At 42.7% G+C, this 20,608-nt stretch overlaps 1 protein-coding gene across 4 annotated transcripts in view; it reads right to left on the bottom strand.

Moving 5' to 3' along the window:
• The window catches only part of GAB1 (GRB2 associated binding protein 1), a 99,239-nt gene extending 82,792 nt beyond the window's left edge, over positions 1-16,447 (bottom strand). For all 4 annotated transcript variants that reach the window (XM_063458462.1, XM_063458464.1, XM_063458463.1 and 1 more), the window contains exon 1: positions 16,020-16,447. In XM_063458462.1, coding sequence (XP_063314532.1) covers positions 16,020-16,130 — 111 coding nt within the window. In that variant the 5' untranslated portion in view covers positions 16,131-16,447. The remainder of the gene's footprint in view (positions 1-16,019) is intronic.
• Between the last annotated feature and the right edge of the window lie 4,161 nt (positions 16,448-20,608).

Here is a 20,608-nt window from a genome sequence, read left to right as displayed (position 1 = left end):
TCCTGTGTTTGACTCTCCTCATTGAGAATAATGATACCACAATTTCTGAAATATTTTGTTCCTTGGCTTACAATTTTTCACTATTGTGATATGTTTGTTTATATAGATAAAGTATTGCTATATTTTTGGGGGATTTGTCTTATAACACTTAGGGGTCGCAGGTCCAAATCCCGGCAGGGTTGACTCAGCCCTTCATCCTTCCGAGGTAGATATAATGAGTACCATTAAATTGGGTAATAGTAACATCCCCTGGATGTTGGGCAAAAGTAACACCCCCAGGACATACTTGGAAACCAGAGCAATCTAAATGTACCTTATCTGGTTAAATACTTTGTTATTATTATTATTATTGCCTGAAGCCTATTGAGTATTTTTTTTTTTTTTTTTTTGGACAGTACAAATCATAATGCACACTTTGTGAAACTGGTACATAAAATGTCATGCTCTATTATGTATTGTATTTGTACAAAATGACTATTTGTAGAATTGGGCACCTGTGTGCATTTAATGATATGTGTGAATACAGTACACATGGGTAGTGGACCTTTATCTCTAAGCACAGGCCAAATGGACAAGCTAGTGCTAGCAGCTTGGATTATGCAGTCTTTCGATTGAACTTTAACCAAAATTCCTTTTAAAATAAGGGTTTCTTGAAGGACCATTAACAGTATCCAGACCATTTCATATCAATTAAGTGGCCAAGTACAGTGGCCCTTTAGTTTTAACCCTGCAATGTAAACCATTGCAGTTTTGAACATCTTTTCAAAATTTTATGTCAGCCACTAGAGGAGCTTCCCTGTGAGAATCGAGTCACACTAATTCAATAAAATGCAGCTAATAGAGAAGCATTTGATTGGTGCAATGTACAATTTACTTCTCATGCACACAAGCCTCCCAATGCCTTCCCATTTCCTCTGGGAAAGCATTGGATTGGCTGAGATTATCAATCTTAATGATTTCAGCCAGGGAGCTGGAATGCTGCGGCAAGACCAGCAGGGCGAGTGACGAAAGGTAAGTGATAGAGGGGGCTCCTAAAATAGTGGGCTACATGTTTGTATTCTTAATACTATAGTGTAATTTTAACAGCACAAAGAAGATACAATCTCATAAGACAACTGAGTATCCATTTAGGAAATACCAGTCATGTTTTTTTTATAGCTGTTACCATTGTGAAACTTTTACTATTTTTAATTATTTTTTTTATTTAAATATACATTTTTCATACACAACAGCATTCAAAGAATAAAAACAAACCTGTATAATTAGCAAGAGCAACGGATAAAGCCCTGTCATGGTATTTGTTAAAATATTTTGCAAATGGAGAAACACAAATATAACATTTAGATCATTCAGATAGATTAACTGGTGTTATAAGACCAAGATCAGCAGAAGGAGCAAAGGGGGGAAAAGGAAGGAATAAAGATCTGAATTTTGAACTGTCAGTAATGCCAAAATAATACTTTTATCGCCAAACAGGTCCCAAACTATTAAGTACTTGGTCACAGCCTAAACAAAATATGTTACTGCTTTTTTAACCTAAGGATGTTAAAGAGCTTGAACTTTGATGTGCTAAAACAGGAAGCATAAAAATGATGCAAAAAATGTCACTTAGTAATCAAATGGCATGGGCCTCTTTGTTAAAATAAACTACAGCTAAATCTTATTTTGCAGAACTGCTTCTTCATTGCTTTTCCATGTGGTTGACCCAGGAAGGAGAGAAATAACAGACTGTAGTCAAAATAGATTTTCATAGTCATGTAAAAGACTGAAATCTGAAAATTTGAGCAATTTGCAACATCTTACACAGTTCCTTTTGTAACATCATGAATTTCTTTAGTGAACACACTGGGACAAAATTAAGCAAGACAAATACTCTGTTGTAATTAAATGGACACTACAGACACCATAACAACTTCATTGGAATGACGCTGTAATGGTGCGAGGTAGTCAACAGGTGGCTGCTTACCTCAGGTTAAAACATTTTAAAAACCACTATAGTGCCAGGAAAACAAACTCGTTTTCCTGGCACTATAGTGCCCTGAGGGTGCCCCCACCGTCAGGGTCCCACTCCCGCCGGGCTGAAGGGGGAGAAAGGGGGTTAAACAATCATCTTTCTCCAGCGTCGGGTTCCCTCGGCGCTGGGGACTCCCTTCCTCCTTCGGTCATCATAGGCTGAATGCGCATGCGTGGCAAGAGCCGCGCGCGCATTCAGCCAGTCCATAGGAAAGCATTCTCAATGCTTTCCGATGGACGCTGGCGTCTTCTCAATGTGAAAATCACAGTGAGAAGTGCGGAAGCGCCTCTAGCGGCTGTCAATGAGACTGAAACTGCTATGTTTACAGCAGGCAGGGTTAATCCTAGATGGACCTGGCATCCAGACCACTTCATTGAGCTGAAGTTGGCTGGGTGCCTATAGTGGTCCTTTAACTTTAAAGTGTCGAATTCAGTGGCCGAACACGTCGCCCACTAACATCTACCGCAGTCTGAAGCTCAAATAGGTAAGACTCTTGACAGTGGTGCCATTAATAAGCTGACCGAGTCAGATCGTTTGCGAATGGGGAGCTACTGAGAGGTGGACCACGTTTATCTAAAGTTTTCAGAAGCGTCCCTGTCTGAAAGCCTCCTATTTCAAGCAGCAGATGTTTGTGGTTAGAGCTATAAGGTGTCAGATTCAACACTGGGTTTAAACCAGCTGATCGTGGTTTTAACCCCTTGAGATTAAATCTGTGACAGGTGACCTCCTTAGACTATAACAACTTCATTACGATTAAGTTGTTATGGCTCCTGGAGTGTTCACTTTAATATGCAGTAAATATAGACAGAAGAAGAAAGTCACAGAGAGGGACAAGGTAGTATGTTTTGCTCAGAAATAGTTTCAAAAAAACTTATCACTAGTAATAAAAATAAAGATAAACTTTTGTTACATGCATTTTCAATCGTAAATCTCAGACTTTATATGTAGATTCAAACAATTTCATACTGTATTATTTGTAAAATAAAATACAGAAGAAACAAATGGCGACCAACTGTTACCATTTCTTAAACGTAAATAAAACTTCCTTAAACTTTCTGTATTATTTTACATTTGTGACAGTTTATAATAGTTTTGTGGGGACTTATATATTTGGGGGAGTGCAACTGCATCCCCCCTTCTCAATGAACTATATTACAGTTTATTAAGACTGGTATACAGCGAGTGTGCACACGCTTGTTAACGTGTATGTTGCTCCGCAGGGAGGTTTCTCAATGAGAAGCATCTGATTGGCGCATTCACTAGAACCAGGGCAAGATTTACAATTAACCACAGTAGGCACCTTTGTACAGGTTTATGTCCTCTAGGGGGTACTGTCAGGATCGGGACAGGGATCCAACACGCAGAGTACAAACAGGTACAGGATCCGTATACCGGACCTTAGAATGGCCGGACTAACGTACGGAGAGTATAGAGAATGGTCAGAGACAAGCCGAGGTCGAGGGAACGAGAGGACAGGTAAGCGAGGAACAAGCCGGGTCAAGGATAACAGAGGTAAACAGAGTAAGTCAAACAAGCCGGGTCGGAACCAAAGGGATAACAGAAAATACCAGAGCACTGTGTGACTAGACAGGCTAGAACCACGACAGGGCAATGAACAAACGGGAGAAGCAAGTTTAAATACCCTGGCTCGGAGGGGGGGGACACGCCTCCGACGAGATCTGATTAGTCTCTACAGGATTGAGTGACAGGTCGTTCCGGGCTGGCGTCATGACGTCGGTTTCCGGACGTCCTGCTACAAAAGGAAGTGACTCCCTCGCGGCCGGCGTTTACGTGACCGGGTGGACCGCGAGGAACAGAGGAAACAGCCCGTCCGGACGGATAGATGTCTAAGTCTCTACCTCTCTCGGAGGTAGAGACTTCAGGTACCCTGACAGGTACATGTTTTCATCACTTTTATTGTACTCCTTTTTTGGGCTTAAGCGGTTATGTTGGGAGGTAAGTACCACGAACCTTGGTTAGTGTCCTTCATAGCCCAGTCAGCCTCATATGCTGGAAAGCAGAGCTGCAGGAACAGTTTTAGAGGGTGTAGAATCATTATCGCACCAGCTTCTTCAGTGTATGTTTGTGTAGTTGGACAGGAAGTGGAAGAGATCACTACCAGTAACCTCTTAAATATGAAATGTCTTGCAGGAGTTGCAGGGACAGCACTGAGTGATGCACACTGTATAACAGCTCCTTCAATTCAATAATCAATTATAGAATGCTGACTGCACAGAAGACCTAAAATACTGTTTTCCAAAACTATAAATTTAACCCCCTTATCTTAAACTATTTAATATTATCAGATAACCTAAACAAACCCTTTAATTATTTTAAAATGGTAATTTTATTTAAATGACCAACTATGGCTACTTTAGTGATTTCAAGTGATCGTTGTGGCTGAAGCCTGTATGGTGTAACTCAAGCATTGACAGCGGTAGAATTTTTACAAACTTGCTACTTTTGAAATTTGTGTTTGTTTGGTGTATATACATTTTCTAGTCTAGATACAACCTAAGCAAGTATTTAAAGGAAGAATCCATGCACTTGTAATACTTGATCGCATGATTATGGTGCCTAATGTGTCTCTTTAAACAATTTGAAAGGTTTGCTTACATCATTTTTTCCAATGTAAATCACATTATATGTGCTCTAATGAACACCACAAAGCCTGATTTTGTGGGAGTGTCTGTAAGCCTCACTAATTTAAGATCAAGCATTGCATATTATTCAGCTATGCCTAGAGGTGTGGTATAGGCTGAATAATATATATTAAATAAACTGAATTCAGGTTTACAACATTCAGGGTAACATGTTTAATTCTATGAAAACTACACACATACACACAGATCTCATAAATTATGTAAAATAAAACAGCTGTTTAAAACAAATAACAAAAATAATAACAAAAAGGATCCCCACACATTAAGAAGCTAATCATTATATAACCTCACAACATACCTAAATCCTCTTTTCAAGTTAGACATTTTTAAGGCTATGTGTATCTTGTTTTGTATAGATCCTCTGATCCTTTCATGTATGATCGAGACCTATTGTATAATGCTGGTCATGTCAACACTACCCAATTAATGTGTGCTTGTTTTGGTAAATGCTTCACTGCTAGACATTTCTCCTGTGTGATTTTATCTGGGCATTAAAGGGACACTACAGTCGCCTGAACAACTTTAGCTTAATGAAACAGTTTTGGTGTATAGAACATAACCCCTGCAGCCTCACTGCTCAATCCTCTGCCATTTAGGAGTTAAATCCCTTTGTTTATGAACCCTAGTCACACCTCCATGCATGTGACTGGCACAGCCCTATTTAAGCTTTCTTTATTGCAAGTTTTGTTTAATTAAGAGTTTCTTATCCCCTGCTATGTTAATAGCTTGCTAGACCCTGCAAGAGCCTCCTGTATGTGATTAAAGTTCAATTTAGAGATTGAGATACAATTATTTAAGGTAAATTACATTTGTTTGAAAGTGAAACCAGTTTTTTTTTTTCATGCAGGCTCTGTCAATCATAGCCAGGGGAGGTGTGGCTAGGGCTTCATAAACAGAAACAAAGTGATTTAACTCCTAAATGACAGTGAATTGAGCAGTGAAATTGCGGGGGATTGATCTATACACTAAAAACTGCTTTATTTAGCTAAAGTAATTTAGGTGACTATAGTGTTCCTTTAATCTACATAATTTTCTGTGGGCCCTGCAGTTTCAGGCAAATAATTATTGCTGCATTCAGCTGCGTCAAACTCAGTCTTCTGCCTGAATTCTGTAAGCCTCCTCAGTACTAAAGTTCCTAAGCATTTTTAACTTTTGTCCCGGAGAGCGTGCAGCCTCGGAGAGCCAAGTCTACCAGCTCGACTGCCTGGCAAGGTAATTAAGCTCCTCGGGGGACCTATCCCAGCATTGGATGACCACCCCACCGGAAATCCCCGGCAGCCGCAACCTCCTCTGGGGGGAGAAAACACCTGTCTATGGGGGAGACGGCAGACTACCCCCTGCTGGCTTAGGGGAGGAGAGTAGCAGCACTGGGGCTCACAGAGCATTATGGGAGTTGCAGTTTTACAACAGCTACCTCTTTGACCTAGTAATAAATTCAGGGTTATTATTTAGCTGTCAATTGTGAGGAAGTGAAAGTTTAATTAAACAGATTTTCTTATTTTAGGCCAAATTAGCCAAACTGAAAACTATTTTTTTTTTGTTTGTTTTTCCTAGTTTAATTATTATAGCCTAAAATATGAAATTCACTGTAAGCTGTTTACAATTAAAACGTATAATATTGATAAAATTAAAGAAAACAATATTTTAAAATCATTTGAGGAAAAAAAAATTTCATTTTCAGTTTTGGTTTTCGGTCAAGGGCATCCTGAATTTTCAGTTTCAGCCCAGAATTTTCATTTCGGTGCATCCCTAAACAGAAGATCTTTAACTAAAAAAAAATTAATTCAGATTAAGTTGGGTACATTTGCTCTTTTAATTACCCTGCGTGTGATACACCTTAACACACTTAACAATGCAAAGGCCACGCTGAAAGGGGCATTCAGTGCAGTGGAAGCTGGTTTCCATTCTTATGCCATTCTAATAACAGACCCTGCATCTCTTCTGTAGGACTTTTTTTTCAGAGGGTTGTCGGAATCCTAAAGAAAAATGATCTGCCCCAATCCTATCACTTGCCAAATCTACAGATGGACCGTCACTTTGTCTGTGCATTTCAGTTCAACATTTGCCTTATGGAACAGAATAAAAGGCATTGTGGATTGCCATTTGCATCAAATGCCCACTTCTTAATACCATGCCAGGGTTTTCCTCATGATCAGGTACAGCAGCATTAACTGATTTGACAAGTCCACTTCCCCTATGTGCCTGTTATGTTTAATGAAGACTGGTACTTGCTTGGTTTCCCCTGTTCCACAGATGTGATCATGGAGAAGTAGACCTAAATTGGTCAAACAGGGAGAGGCGCCCCCTAGTGTATAGCTATACATATGTACAATGAATCATAAAACGTAACTTTTAATGTTGGCTGTGATAAAAGAAACCCTTTGTGGAGAGTTTAGAGAAAGAAAACTAACAACAATAATAAACTTAAAATAGGAGGATAGATGTCTGGATGGGGATAGATATCCTAAAGGGTGTTCCCCCCAGGATGTACAGCTCAATACAGCTACAAATCCCCACAACCTGTATATGTTGTCTCACAGAGGCAATCCTTCAAGGGATTGCATGATGTAGGGAGTGGAAAGATTAAACCAGCCCTTTGGTCACTATGTACAGTCCCAGTGTGATACTTGTTTGCAACAGTGAAAATATTTACACATGGGAAATCCTGTAGCAAGAAAAATGGTGACAAGGACGGTTTTTCCACTAAGTAGTCAAAAAATGGTCAGAGTTTAGCAAGTCGATAGATACAATTGTTTCAATCTGTGTACTATCTGCTATATTGCTATTCCTGGAGGATAGGGGCACAGAGGATGGGAGGAGAACACCTCAAATCTAGTGGTCAGTTCCACACACCAATCGGCAAGCGTGGAAGATGACGAGATCTGACAGGAGATTAACCAAACACAATCTTCCCCCCACACACAGTTCCCCTTCCCCTTATTCTAAATCTTTTCAGGATCCGACACCCAGAATCGCTGACTAAAACAGTCTCCCAAAGAGATTCTACAGGTTGATTTTCCAGACATAAACTACCCTCCTGCTGCTACCTAACACGTGTTTCGGCGCTGCAGAACGCGCCTTCGTCTGAGGCTAAACAGTGGGTCAAAGCACTGGGAGCTCCTTAAATAGCCCACTATGTTTGATAGATGCTGGGTATGTGAGCGCATCGTTCGCGCCAAAACTGATCGAATACAAACAAGCCCCGCCCCTCACCTCAGTACAGGCAAACAAGATACAGGGGGAGGGCGCACAAACGGTAGCAAATACCAGCAGTAAAATCATCAATCTCTCCGATAGAGTACTCACTGAATCCCAGGCCAAAATCCTTGCAAGAGGGCTGTCCTTTGTCCCTGTCCCTTCATTCAACAAGTTTGAATGGATTAAGGATATTCATCTTTTTGGAAGAAGATTAGCCCTGCATAAATTCTTTCTCATAGAGAAGGAAAAAAGAGCAAAAGAACTGGGATTCAGTGTAAGAGAATACCAATGCCTGAATGAACTGGTATCTCTACTGGATGAGAATGATGGTTTTCCCTCTCCACCTTACACTGATCTACGGTACAAAAGCAAGTTCACACCGAACATTAAAGACTTCAAAAATATCGATATGTTCGTAGAATCAACCTGTAAAATGATATCAGATCTGAAAATAGAGTCCCTCCAACCTAGACCACATAGCAACCTCTCTAGAAATGAATGGCAAGCCCTGTGTGACTTACAGGACGATGATGGCATAATCATCAAGCCAGCAGACAAGGGGGGGAACATTGTGGTCTTAAACAGAACACAGTATGTACAACTAACTCTAAACATACTTAAAGACAGGACCACCTACAGAATACTGAGCACAGACCCCTCAACTAAGTTCTTGTCAACCTTGAAAAACCTCTTGGATAAGGCCTTTGATGATAACGTTTTGGGTAAAGATGAGCATACATTCATCTATGTGAAAAGTCCGACTGTGTCCACATTTTACTGCCTACCAAAGGTACATAAACAATATGAGACCCTGACAGCTAGACCCATTGTGTCCGGCTCTAATAACATAACCTGTAAGGCTAGTATCTACCTAGATAAGATCCTCCGCCCCTTTGTAGAAAAACTTCCCTCCTACCTGAGAGACACGAAGGACACTTTGAAGTGCTTAGCCTCCACCAACCTACCAAGAGATGCCATTCTGTGTAGCCTTGACGTAGAGGCATTGTACTCGTCCATTCCACACTCCCTTGGACTGAGACACATCAAACACTATTTAGAAACACGAGGGCTGGTACACCAACAACACACCTCCTTTGTACTGGACTTATTACAATTTGTCCTAACCCACAACTTCTTTTTGTTTGATGGCCAGTACTACCACCAGGTGCAGGGTACAGCTATGGGTACATCTTGTGCGCCATCGTACGCTAACCTGCACCTGGGCTGGTGGGAGGAGAATGTGGTTTTCTCCGGCAATAATACCAAGTACACTGAGCACATCTTTATGTGGAAAAGGTTTATAGATGATATCTTGGTGGTCTGGACGGGTACAAAGGAATGCTTCATGTCCTTTGTAGAGAGTCTGAACCTGAACGACCTGAACTTAAAGTTCACGATGGAAATAGGGGGGTCATCCATCAACTTCCTTGACTGTACGTTTAGTGTATCCCCTGAACAGACCATAAAGACAACCCTGTTTAGGAAACCCACCTCCACTAATACAATGTTGAGGTGGGAAAGCCATCATCCGACTACTCTCAAGAGAGGTATCCCTATTGGACAATACCTCCGTTTGAGAAGAAACTGTTCGAATGAAGAGGACTTTATCACCCAGGCTAAGTCACTCAAGGCAAGATTTAAAGAGCGAGGATATCCCAATCGCTGCTTAAAACAAGCCTATCAAAGAGCGCTACACAGCGATAGATTGGAACTCCTCGAGGATAAACCAACCCCTACAGAACAAGCACCTACCCGGTGCATTGTGAACTTTGACTCAGGCTGGGACCAAGCGAAGAAAATAATGAGCAGATTCTGGCCACTTCTATCCCAAGACCCCCACCTAAAGGGGACGGTGACCCCATATGTATCTCTCACAGCACGCAGGGGGAAAAATTTAAAGGAATCATTGGTACCCAGTCATTTTTCGTCCACAAAACCCTGCCACAACTGGCTAACTGTGCAAGGTACATACAAGTGTGGTAAGTGTGTAGCGTGTCAGTATATACTGAAGGACTCTAAGCATCTCACAGACTCATGTGACCAAGTGGTCTGCAATATCAAGCAGTTTTTTAACTGCAGTACCAAGGGCCTCATATACCTCCTGACGTGTACATGTGGACTCAGATACGTGGGCAAAACGATTCGCCCTTTCAAAAGACGTATCATGGAGCATGTACACTCAGTCAGGAACCAGAGGGACACCCCTGTAGCGAGACATATAAGAAATCAACACCACGGCGATCCAGGAGGTGTTAGGTTCGCAGGGATAGAAAAGGTGACCCTAGGACGTAGAGGAGGGGACCTGGACCACACTCTCCTCAAAAGAGAGTGTTACTGGATATACAAGTTCAAATCATTGGCCCCCAATGGTCTAAATGAGGGGTTTACGTTTACCCCCTTTATTGATAAACAATAGCACCCGGATAATATACTTCTGTAATTACTTCTATGTATGTACATATTATTCACTTAGGCTGTATATATCACTATATTTTTAATTCACTTACTTTCAAGTCAAAGCTTGGGTAAATCCCCAAACCCCACATACAATTGCTGGGTTAAATTGAAGGAGCAATACCCACCTATTGGCATAAGCTAGTGGCCCCCCTACCACAGGGCCACCATTATATTGTCAGCGGAATACCGCAATAGTGGGAACGTAAGTAAATATTTGCTCACTGTGTGTGCAACCATAAAGCCCCTTATAATAGGAACCATTATGCCCCATCCCCCTCTTTTATGTGACTCCCTTCTTCGCCTGATAATGCAATTATTTATATCTACATAAAACTTAAGAGTTGTCCCCTATGCCTAACAATCAGTTAGACATTGATCCACATCTGTATATATAATGACCATGGTCACCTTGAAGAAAGGACCCCCACTCAGGGACCACTTGGACTCAAATTCACTCACTACCAATTAGGACTATACACTACAGTGACAATGTCCTAACCCAATGTTTTTACAAACTTCACAGGGTGATTCTTTGTCCTCATGTTACATTGTGATCTCTATATAGCCTGCATTTACTCGTCCGTTTTTCACTGAGTTTAATCCGACGGCCAGATGATTTCAGCAAGTGCAGAGTTAACAGATGTCTGATTCAGACATCCAATCAGGAGTGGATCTGTCACTAGGGGCGGGGCTTGTTTGTATTCGATCAGTTTTGGCGCGAACGATGCGCTCACATACCCAGCATCTATCAAACATAGTGGGCTATTTAAGGAGCTCCCAGTGCTTTGACCCACTGTTTAGCCTCAGACGAAGGCGCGTTCTGCAGCGCCGAAACACGTGTTAGGTAGCAGCAGGAGGGTAGTTTATGTCTGGAAAATCAACCTGTAGAATCTCTTTGGGAGACTGTTTTAGTCAGCGATTCTGGGTGTCGGATCCTGAAAAGATTTAGAATAAGGGGAAGGGGAACTGTGTGTGGGGGGAAGATTGTGTTTGGTTAATCTCCTGTCAGATCTCGTCATCTTCCACGCTTGCCGATTGGTGTGTGGAACTGACCACTAGATTTGAGGTGTTCTCCTCCCATCCTCTGTGCCCCTATCCTCCAGGAATAGCAATATAGCAGATAGTACACAGATTGAAACAATTGTATCTATCGACTTGCTAAACTCTGACCATTTTTTGACTACTTAGTGGAAAAACCGTCCTTGTCACCATTTTTCTTGCTACAGGATTTCCCATGTGTAAATATTTTCACTGTTGCAAACAAGTATCACACTGGGACTGTACATAGTGACCAAAGGGCTGGTTTAATCTTTCCACTCCCTACATCATGCAATCCCTTGAAGGATTGCCTCTGTGAGACAACATATACAGGTTGTGGGGATTTGTAGCTGTATTGAGCTGTACATCCTGGGGGGAACACCCTTTAGGATATCTATCCCCATCCAGACATCTATCCTCCTATTTTAAGTTTATTATTGTTGTTAGTTTTCTTTCTCTAAACTCTCCACAAAGGGTTTCTTTTATCACAGCCAACATTAAAAGTTACGTTTTATGATTCATTGTACATATGTATAGCTATACACTAGGGGGCGCCTCTCCCTGTTTGACCAATTTAGGTCTACTTCTCCACTAACACAAATATGTGAGGGTTACCCCCTGTCTTGGTTGCCCCCAGACACACACCCAGTTGCTTCCCCTTTCTTTGGGTATCAAACTACAGATGTGATCATGCTGAGCATCATGTACACCACCTTCTTGTCATTATACTTCCCCGTCAGAAGTTTTTCTCGGTAGAGAACCGCTGAGTTGCACTTTAGTATCTTTTGTGCCAGTGGTTAAAATCATTTGCTGTACCTGTCTTCTGCATCTTGGGCAGTGTCAGAGGAATCAGCACTTGCTTCTAGCTCAGGCACATATTCGTATTCACCTGCGTCACTCCCTGAGGCACTATGAGTTGCCTCTGAATCAGCAGTTTAAAAATTGTATAAGCCTTCTCGGCTGTAAACTTTCTAAACATTTTTAGACTGAACTTTAACTACAACTAAACAACCTTAAAACTTGTTTTTTGCTATTAAAAAAAAAAAAAGAAAAAAAAGAAAAAAACACTGTTTTCAAACTTTTTTTCTTTTAATTCCTAACTAATCTAACATTAAATGTCCCAATAAATTCTACCCACCCCAGCTAACTGAATCACCAAATTAAAAAAAAAAAAAAAAAGCCCAAGAGCAAAAAACAAATATAAAATAAAAGTTAAGCCCTGAGGGTGAAAAAATAAAAACTATCACATTAAAGTATTGTGATCTGAACTCTGATCGCGGCAAGCAGGGAAAGGGTTAAAATTCTGGTTTTGAGGGATAAAATTAATTTCATTGCAACAATTTTATCAGGAAAAGCACACAATGTAGCTCTTCAATTTCATAATTTTCAAAGTCAGGCTGCTCATAGTAGCCTATGATACATTAATGTTCAGAAATTCAGTTAACTATCTTATGGTGTACAGAATTAAAAATGTTTAATTCTGTCAAACCTGAATTCTGGAACAAACAGTTTGCAATTTAGATGTTAGTTCATAACCTAAAGAGACCTGAATGTAAGTTAACCAAAAGGACAAAGCGGAGACATTAGCCACAAGAATAGTATTCAGAGAACTGCCAAAATTTTGTTTGGTGGTGTGGGGATGGGAGTAATTCAATTAGAGTATTACAATCATATTTCTACAGTTTCTGAAAATGTTATCACCATAAAATTTATCTATATAGTATTGTAAATTGTCTGCAAGGATTACACCCTTCCTGGTTTTTACGATGGCAACACACGTGAATGATCACGCTAAATATAAAAGCATGCAATGCAATCATTGCTAGACTAAACAACCACTTTTTGACTAAAAATGGGTGAAGGTTAAAGGGACTCTCCAGTGCCAGGAAATCAATCCGTTTTCCTGGCACTGCAGGTCCCCTCTCCCTCCCACCTCCCATCCCCGGTTGCTGAAGGGGTCCAAACCCCTTCAGTAACTTACCAGAGGCAGCGACAAGGTCCCTTGGCGCTGCTTCTTGGTCCGCCCATGCTCCTCCCCGTCACCACGTCAGCCGGCCGGGGAGACTGATCCCGTCCACTGGCGGGGGAGACCTAATGCACATTAGACCTCCCCATAGGAAAGCATTGAAAATTATTTCAATGCTTTCCTATGGGGATTTTAGCGATGCTGGAGGTCCTCACATAGCGTGAGGACGTCCAGCGACGCTATAGCACAGAAAATCTGTGCTATAATCCCGGAAGTGACCTCTAGTGGCTGTCTAGTAGACACTAGAGGTGGAGTTAACCCTGCAAGGTAATTATTGCAGTTTATAAAAAAAACTGCAATAATTACAGTTGCAGGGTTAAGAGTAGTGGGAGTTGGCACACAGACCACTCCAATGGGCAGAAGTGGTCTGGGTGCCTGGAGTGTCCCTTTAACAAATTTTGCAGCTCTCTATATACTATATAAATTTGTTGATACAAAACTAGGCATGTAATTATCATATTCACTGTTTGCTACTGTGTAACACTGTGCAGCATTCACATTTATAAAGACAAGTCACAAAATCTTGAGATTCTAAACAAAGGTAATTTTATTTTTATTTCCACAACTAGATTGAACACAAGTACAGGTTATATACATTTATTTTTATCCAACTATTTATAGGTAAGAGTTAACCGAAAGAAAATGTTTCCATTTGAAATTCAGTGAGGAGCAGTGTTCTAAAATGTACAACATGTGACAGGCTGCCAGTACTCAACTTTCAGCCTTTACCCTGTATGTGCAGGAATCTGCCCTCTCAGCAAACAGCCACAGTTACGTGTAGCCTTTTGATGGCAGCTCTGCCAGCCAAATTCCCACACAGGCTTATTACTCACAGGCTAGTCTGTTTGGAAACTGATATAGAAGCTCTAAACACCCCCCCCTCCCTACACACACACACACACACCATGCTACAAACACTACCCTGTTCCCTCCCTCATTCCAGTAACAACTGGTGAAAATATTTAACCCTTCCCCCTTAACCAAAACAAGGTGGCATTTGGTCTCAATAGGGGTCTACGGAGCACTGTTTACTTTACAGAATCCCACACTTGGGAAACGGTAAACAAATAACACACCCTGTTGCATGCAGAGTAGAATAACTCTCTACAGTCCCTGAACCACACTTGATATACAGAGATAATAGTTAAGGGAAACTTTAAGCTATGAGAAATTTTCCAAAACTGGGCCCCCATGTTATATTAGTAGATCCCCAATATTTGAAACTAACACATTATGTCTATCAAGCTCCATGCAATTTCCCACAAAATGTGTTTTCCTGTAGTAGCACTGCCTTTCCCAATCTAACAGCCAGCAACCTGTTACTATCCTGTTTCTGCACCCTTTCAAGGGCGACCTGCATCATATGGAATGCCTTCCTGCAACACATTCAACTGTTCCAGTCTCTACAGTCATTAAAAAAAATCCCTAAAAACACACTACTTTAGAGAAGGGTATCAGCTCACCCCTTAACTCCTAATCTTGTGCAACCTTCCCCTGCAGTCTCATCTACTATGCTCCCTCCTTCCAGGTACATACAGATCAATTGATTACTTAGGCAGGGCCCTCTTCATCTGTCTAACATGTTTTGTTAGAATTGTCTTGTTTACCTATTGTACAGCGCTGTGAAATATATTTGCAGTATATAAATAAATGTACTGGACACACAATACATAAGGTGCAATCACTGGGAAATATGTCACAACGCTAATAATTTCATAAAGGATCACGAAGCCTATAAAGTACTTAACTTGGGTCACAGTGGGGAACAAAAGAAAAGAAAGAAAATGAAGAACCGCAATTAGGAATTAAATATGTTGTAAAAATTTTTAAAATCATGCTTTTTTTAAATCTACATAGCAATTCCTCAGACTGGTTCAATGATGGATAACCTTTGGCACTGCAGTTAGGTGCAATCTTTCACATGCCCCTCAGAGAACCGTCCATCTAATTAAATGTCTTGGGACATTTTATTTATAAAAATATTTTACCAGGAAGGATACATTGAGATTTCTCTGGTTTTCAAGTATGACATGCAAACCACTCTAACTGAAATGTTTCCATCACTAAGCTAATGACATGTACGATTCCTGCAACAATTTATAAAAATAAATGTAAAACCTCATTATGTCAAACTCTGCCAACTAATGAAATAAGTTTACTTTGTATCTGGAGCCATTAGTTCCACACTACACATTTCATAAACACTGCTTTACAAAGAATTATTCCTGTACAGAGTTACCAAACTCCTGTAAAGTTTGTAAGGCAGAGAGATTTATACAGGAACCAAACTGGTTGTTATTTCATGGCATAGAATCCGCATACATTCTAAGAACACTAAAATAAAAGTTATTATTCAGCAGTAGTAGCAGTGTGAGTCCTTGCTAAGTGAGTGCACTCTGTGAGTCCTTACTCTGGGATAAACAATGTGAGCACATTCCAGTTCAGTGAGGGGCACAGAGCACAGATTTGTTCCCCCCTTACAGGAGTTGCCCCCCTCATAGGATTGTTATTGCTGTGTCTGGGAGAGGGGGTAGGGGACCCTGTGTAGCCGGGGAGGGTGCCAGGTTGCCCCCAGGCATGCTGTGGCCTCTCCCCAGCTCGCTCACAACACGTTCTTACTTACAAAGCGTTTCAACTTTTTCTCTGGCGGTGATTTACGGAGCCATCCCGAGCAGACCACCTCCCCGCCGCCTCCTCCGGCTCCAACTCCTCCGCCACTCCCCGAGCTCATCATGTTAGTCCGGCTGTGCCCGGCTCACTGTGCCCGCTCAGACCCGGGGCTTCCAGGCTCGATCCCCCAACCAGCACCTCCTCCTCCTCCTCCTGCTGCTGCTACAGCTGGATCCCTTCTTCTCCTTCCCCGGGATTAACCCCTCGGCAGCCGGGGAGATTATGGACACACACACAGCGCTCTATCTCCGGCTTGAGAAACTTTCCAGTCCGGCGCGTGTGAGGAAGCCCGGAATCCGGGAGTGAACTAGATCCCGCTCCCCGCCCTGCGCCGGGAACTCTACCACAGCGGCTCCAGCTCCCATCCAGCGCAGGGAGGCCGTGACGTCACCACTGACCTCACCGAGTCATGTGACTCCCAGAGTCTCAGCCCTAGTAGCGCTGGGCGGGAGAGCGGCATGGGTGGCTGGGATAGACCCAGATAGAGAGAGACAAGCTTGTCTGGGAGAGAGGGGCTGCCTAGGGGCAGGATATAGAGAGCGTTGTCTGGGAGCGGGGAAGAGAGGGGCTGCCTGGAGGCAGGATAGAGAGAGCGCTGCCTTGGAGCGAAAAAGAGAGTGGGGCCGCCTGGAAGTGGAATAGAGAGAGTGGGGCCGCCTGGGAGTGTAATAGAGTGAGAGTGGGGCCGCCTGGAAGTGGAATAGAGAGAGAGGGGGGCCGTCTAGGAGTGGGATAAAGAGAGAGTGGGGCCGCGTGGGAGTATAATAGAAAGTATGGGACCGCCTGGGAGTGTAAAAGAGAGAGAGTGGAGCCACCTGGAAGTGGAATAGAGAGAGTGGGGCCGCCTGGAAGTGGAATAGAGAGAGAGTGGGTCCGTCTAGGAGTGGGATAGAGAGAGAGGTGCCGCCTGGGAGTGTAATAGAGAGAGTGTGGGGCCGTCTAGGAGTGGGATACAGAGGGAGAGAGGGGCCACCTGGGAGTGTAATAGAGAAAGTGGGGCCGCCTGGGAGTGTAATAGAGAGAGAGGGGCCGTCTGGGAGTGTAATAGAGACAGAGTGGGGCCGTCTAGGAGTGGGATAGAGAGAGGGGGCCGTCTAGGAGTGGGATAGAGAGAGGGGGCCGCCTGGGAGTGGGATAGAGTGAGAGTGGGGCCGCCTGGGAGTGGGATAGAGAGAGAGGGGCCACCTGGGAGTGGGATAGAGAGAGAGGGGCCACCTGGGAGTGGGATAGAGAGAGAGGGGCCACCTGGGAGTGGAAAAGAGAGAGGGGCCACCTGGGAGTGGAAAAGAGAGAGGGGCCACCTGGGAGTGGAAAAGAGAGAGGGGCCACCTGGGAGTGGAAAAGAGAGAGGGGCCCGTCTGGGAGTGGAAAAGAGAGAGGGACCCGCCTGGGAGTGGAATAGAGAGGGGCCACCTGGGAGTGGAAAAGAGAGAGGGGCCGTCTGGGAGTGGAAAAGAGAGAGGGGCCCGCCTGGGAGTGGAATAGAGAGGGGCCCTCTGGGAGTGGAATAGAGAGAGAGAGGGCCGCTTGGGAGTGGAATAGAGCGAGTGTGGGGTCGCCTGGGAGTGGAATAGAGAGAGAGTGGGGTCGCCTGGGAGTGGAATAGAGAGAGAGTGGGGTCGCCTGGGAGTGGAATAGAGAGAGAGTGGGGTCGCCTGGGAGTGGAATAGAGAGAGAGTGGGGTCGCCTGGGAGTGGAATAGAGAGCGAGTGGGGTCGCCTGGGAGTGGAATAGAGAGAGAGTGGGGCCGCCCGGGAATGGAATAGAGAGAGAGTGGGGCCGCCCAGGAGTGAAATAGAGAGAGTGGGGCCGCCCAGGAGTGAAATAGAGAGAGAGGGGCCGCCCGGGAGTGGTATAGAGAGGGGGGCTGTTTAGTAGAAGACAGGAGGTAACAGAAGTTGGAGTGAGATAATTTTATGAGTGCTTTATAATTTGGCACTTATGGTAATTAGTAACCCCCATTGACTGAGGTTCTCACCAGTTTCCATGCCAGTGTGTGAAGTAATTTGTCACTTTTGCTTTCTAATAGTTCTAGTGTTATGTTGCGCTTTCTGGTTAGAACCGCACTGCTCTGTAATAGTTTTTTAATTGGTGTTTTTTGTCCCTCTAGTTCCCCTTGTTTTTATATTTTGTATTTAAATTCACAAAAGCTTCCATTTGATATGTAAGAAAAAGTAGGGACAGCATGTAGAGCATGATTTTTGGCATGTTTGTAATAGAAAATGTAATTCATATTTACCAAAATCTTATTTTCCTGGATATAGGCCATGGCAGCATTACAGATGGTATAGCTCCTTCCACTCACAAATTGGAACACCTAATTAAAACAATAAAAACGTGATCCCTCCCTTAAAGGAACATTATAGTCACCTAAATTACTTTAGCTAAATAAAGCAGTTTTAGTGTATAGATCATTCCCCTGCAATTTCACTGCTCAATTTTATCACATGACAGGAGGCTTCATATTTTGCATAACTTTCTTTACTTTATGCCTCCAGCAGCACAAGTCAATCATAAAACTTTAAACCAATCAGTAACATGCATCACATCCATATATAAAGCCCTGACAGTCACATGATTTCCTCTTTCTTTGCTGCTTACCAGCCAAGGCACAGGTCAGAGTATTTTGCTCCAAACAGTTTTCATTTATATTACATTTATCATTATATTTGAATGTTTATGGTGTGGTATTTGTTCCCTGCTACCCTCTCCCTTCTCTACCCTGATTATCTGCTAAATTGCTTTTACATTTTGGTATTAGACTTGCTTTTCTTCTCTGATAATTTGCTAGTTTCCTTTTCAGTTGGTATTAGCTTTGTCTTTTTAACCCCTTAAGGACCAAACTTCTGGAATAAAAGGGAATCATGACATGTCACACATGTCATGTGTCCTTAAAGGGTTAATATGATAATTTGCTAATTCCCTTTTGCTTTGTGGGGATTACATTGGTCCTTCTATCCTGATTTTTTTGCTGTTGATGTTACGTTTTTCTAATGGACTTGTCTCTGCTGGCACTTTGTTGTTTCACTTTCTCTGATTTAATCTCGCGCGGATCGCAGCATTTTGTTTGCTCTGGTGCCAGGACTTCAGGGCAGGTCTCTGGGGGTTGGGGGTACCGGGTGGACTCAGTACTGCACCGGCGGGCCGCGATCGCGCATTTGCGTGCGAACGGCGGCCATCTTGAATCTCGCGGCTCTCGCGAGATTAACGTCGGCCATTCGGTTTTAGCCAGTTCGTGATTCCCACGAACTGGCAGTCTGCTCTACATTGTCAAAAATAAAGTTTCTGTGAAATGAAGTTCTCCAAGTCTTTTTATGGGAGATTATGTAATAAATGTTCACTGCTAAAATTCCCAGATTTTACTAGTAACATGACGTAAAGTCATGATTTTATTAAAGACACGGAGGCGAGTATTATGCATAACTCTTTCTTTATTTCCTCAGCAGCAAAGATAGAGGAATATAAATATTATCAAAAACGAAAGAAAAAACTGTACAGGCACAACAGGCAGCCAATCACATAATAGAGGAAGTAGCTATATAAGTCCTGTGTCTCCCACAATCCCCCTCTTTCTTGCGAAAACCGAAGACCAGGTAAGATTAACGATGTCCCACTTGATCCAAACAGGAAACGGGAAACAATGCGATAACTTCAAGCTAAAAAAAGATAGAAAAATATGGTAATTTCCAAACTCAAAACTGTAGACTTACCAAACATAACCGTGAGGAGTCCTACATGAGACTGGATTCTGGAATAGAAAATATATCAAATTAGAAACCAATATAAAACTGTCAAAATCATCTAAACATGATAAAATTACATGATATAGATACATGATCCAAATACAGACCTAATTGAAAACATACCTTTATAGTATCGAAGCATCTCCTATCCCAAATCCACACCGGGAGGGTGGGAGGGAATAATACTCGCCTCCGTGTCTTTAATAAAATCATGACTTTACGTCATGTTACTAGTAAAATCTGGGAATTTTATTAAAGACACGGAGGCTCATATTATGCAAGTTCAAAGCTGTGCTATCACCTGAGATGCGATGTGGTCAATTGGTCTGAAATAAAAGTCCCTGAAGGTTGATTCTCGGGACCAGTCCGCTGCGCGCATGATGTCTTCCAGACGGCAACCAACTGTGGATGCCTTCGAGGCCATAGCACCTCGTACAGAATGAGGTGTAAAGATAGACGTGTCTATACCCGCTAGGGATAAAAGCCAACGAATCCAACGCGCTAGCGTCGGTGTCGAGACTGGGCGATGAGGAGCCTTAAATGAAATGAATAGGGGATGTCGGTCAGACGAACGCAACGCTCGTGTAGCATCCAGATAGGCCTTCAAACAATCCACCGGACAGAGTGCTGGACATAACGAGAATCTAGGATATACGAAGGATTTGGATGCCGACTTAGTCCTCCTAGATATGTTGAAAGTAACGCCTTCAGGAGTAAACACAAAGGCACCCCAGTCAAGAGCCCTGACGTCGGAGACTCTCTTACAAGAGATCAGGCAAAACAGCATAACCATTTTGGA

The sequence above is a fragment of the Pelobates fuscus genome, chromosome 6 (genome assembly GCF_036172605.1).
Source record: "Pelobates fuscus isolate aPelFus1 chromosome 6, aPelFus1.pri, whole genome shotgun sequence".
Classification (NCBI taxonomy): domain Eukaryota; kingdom Metazoa; phylum Chordata; class Amphibia; order Anura; family Pelobatidae; genus Pelobates; species Pelobates fuscus.
This window is presented reverse-complemented; position numbering and strand designations above follow the sequence as displayed.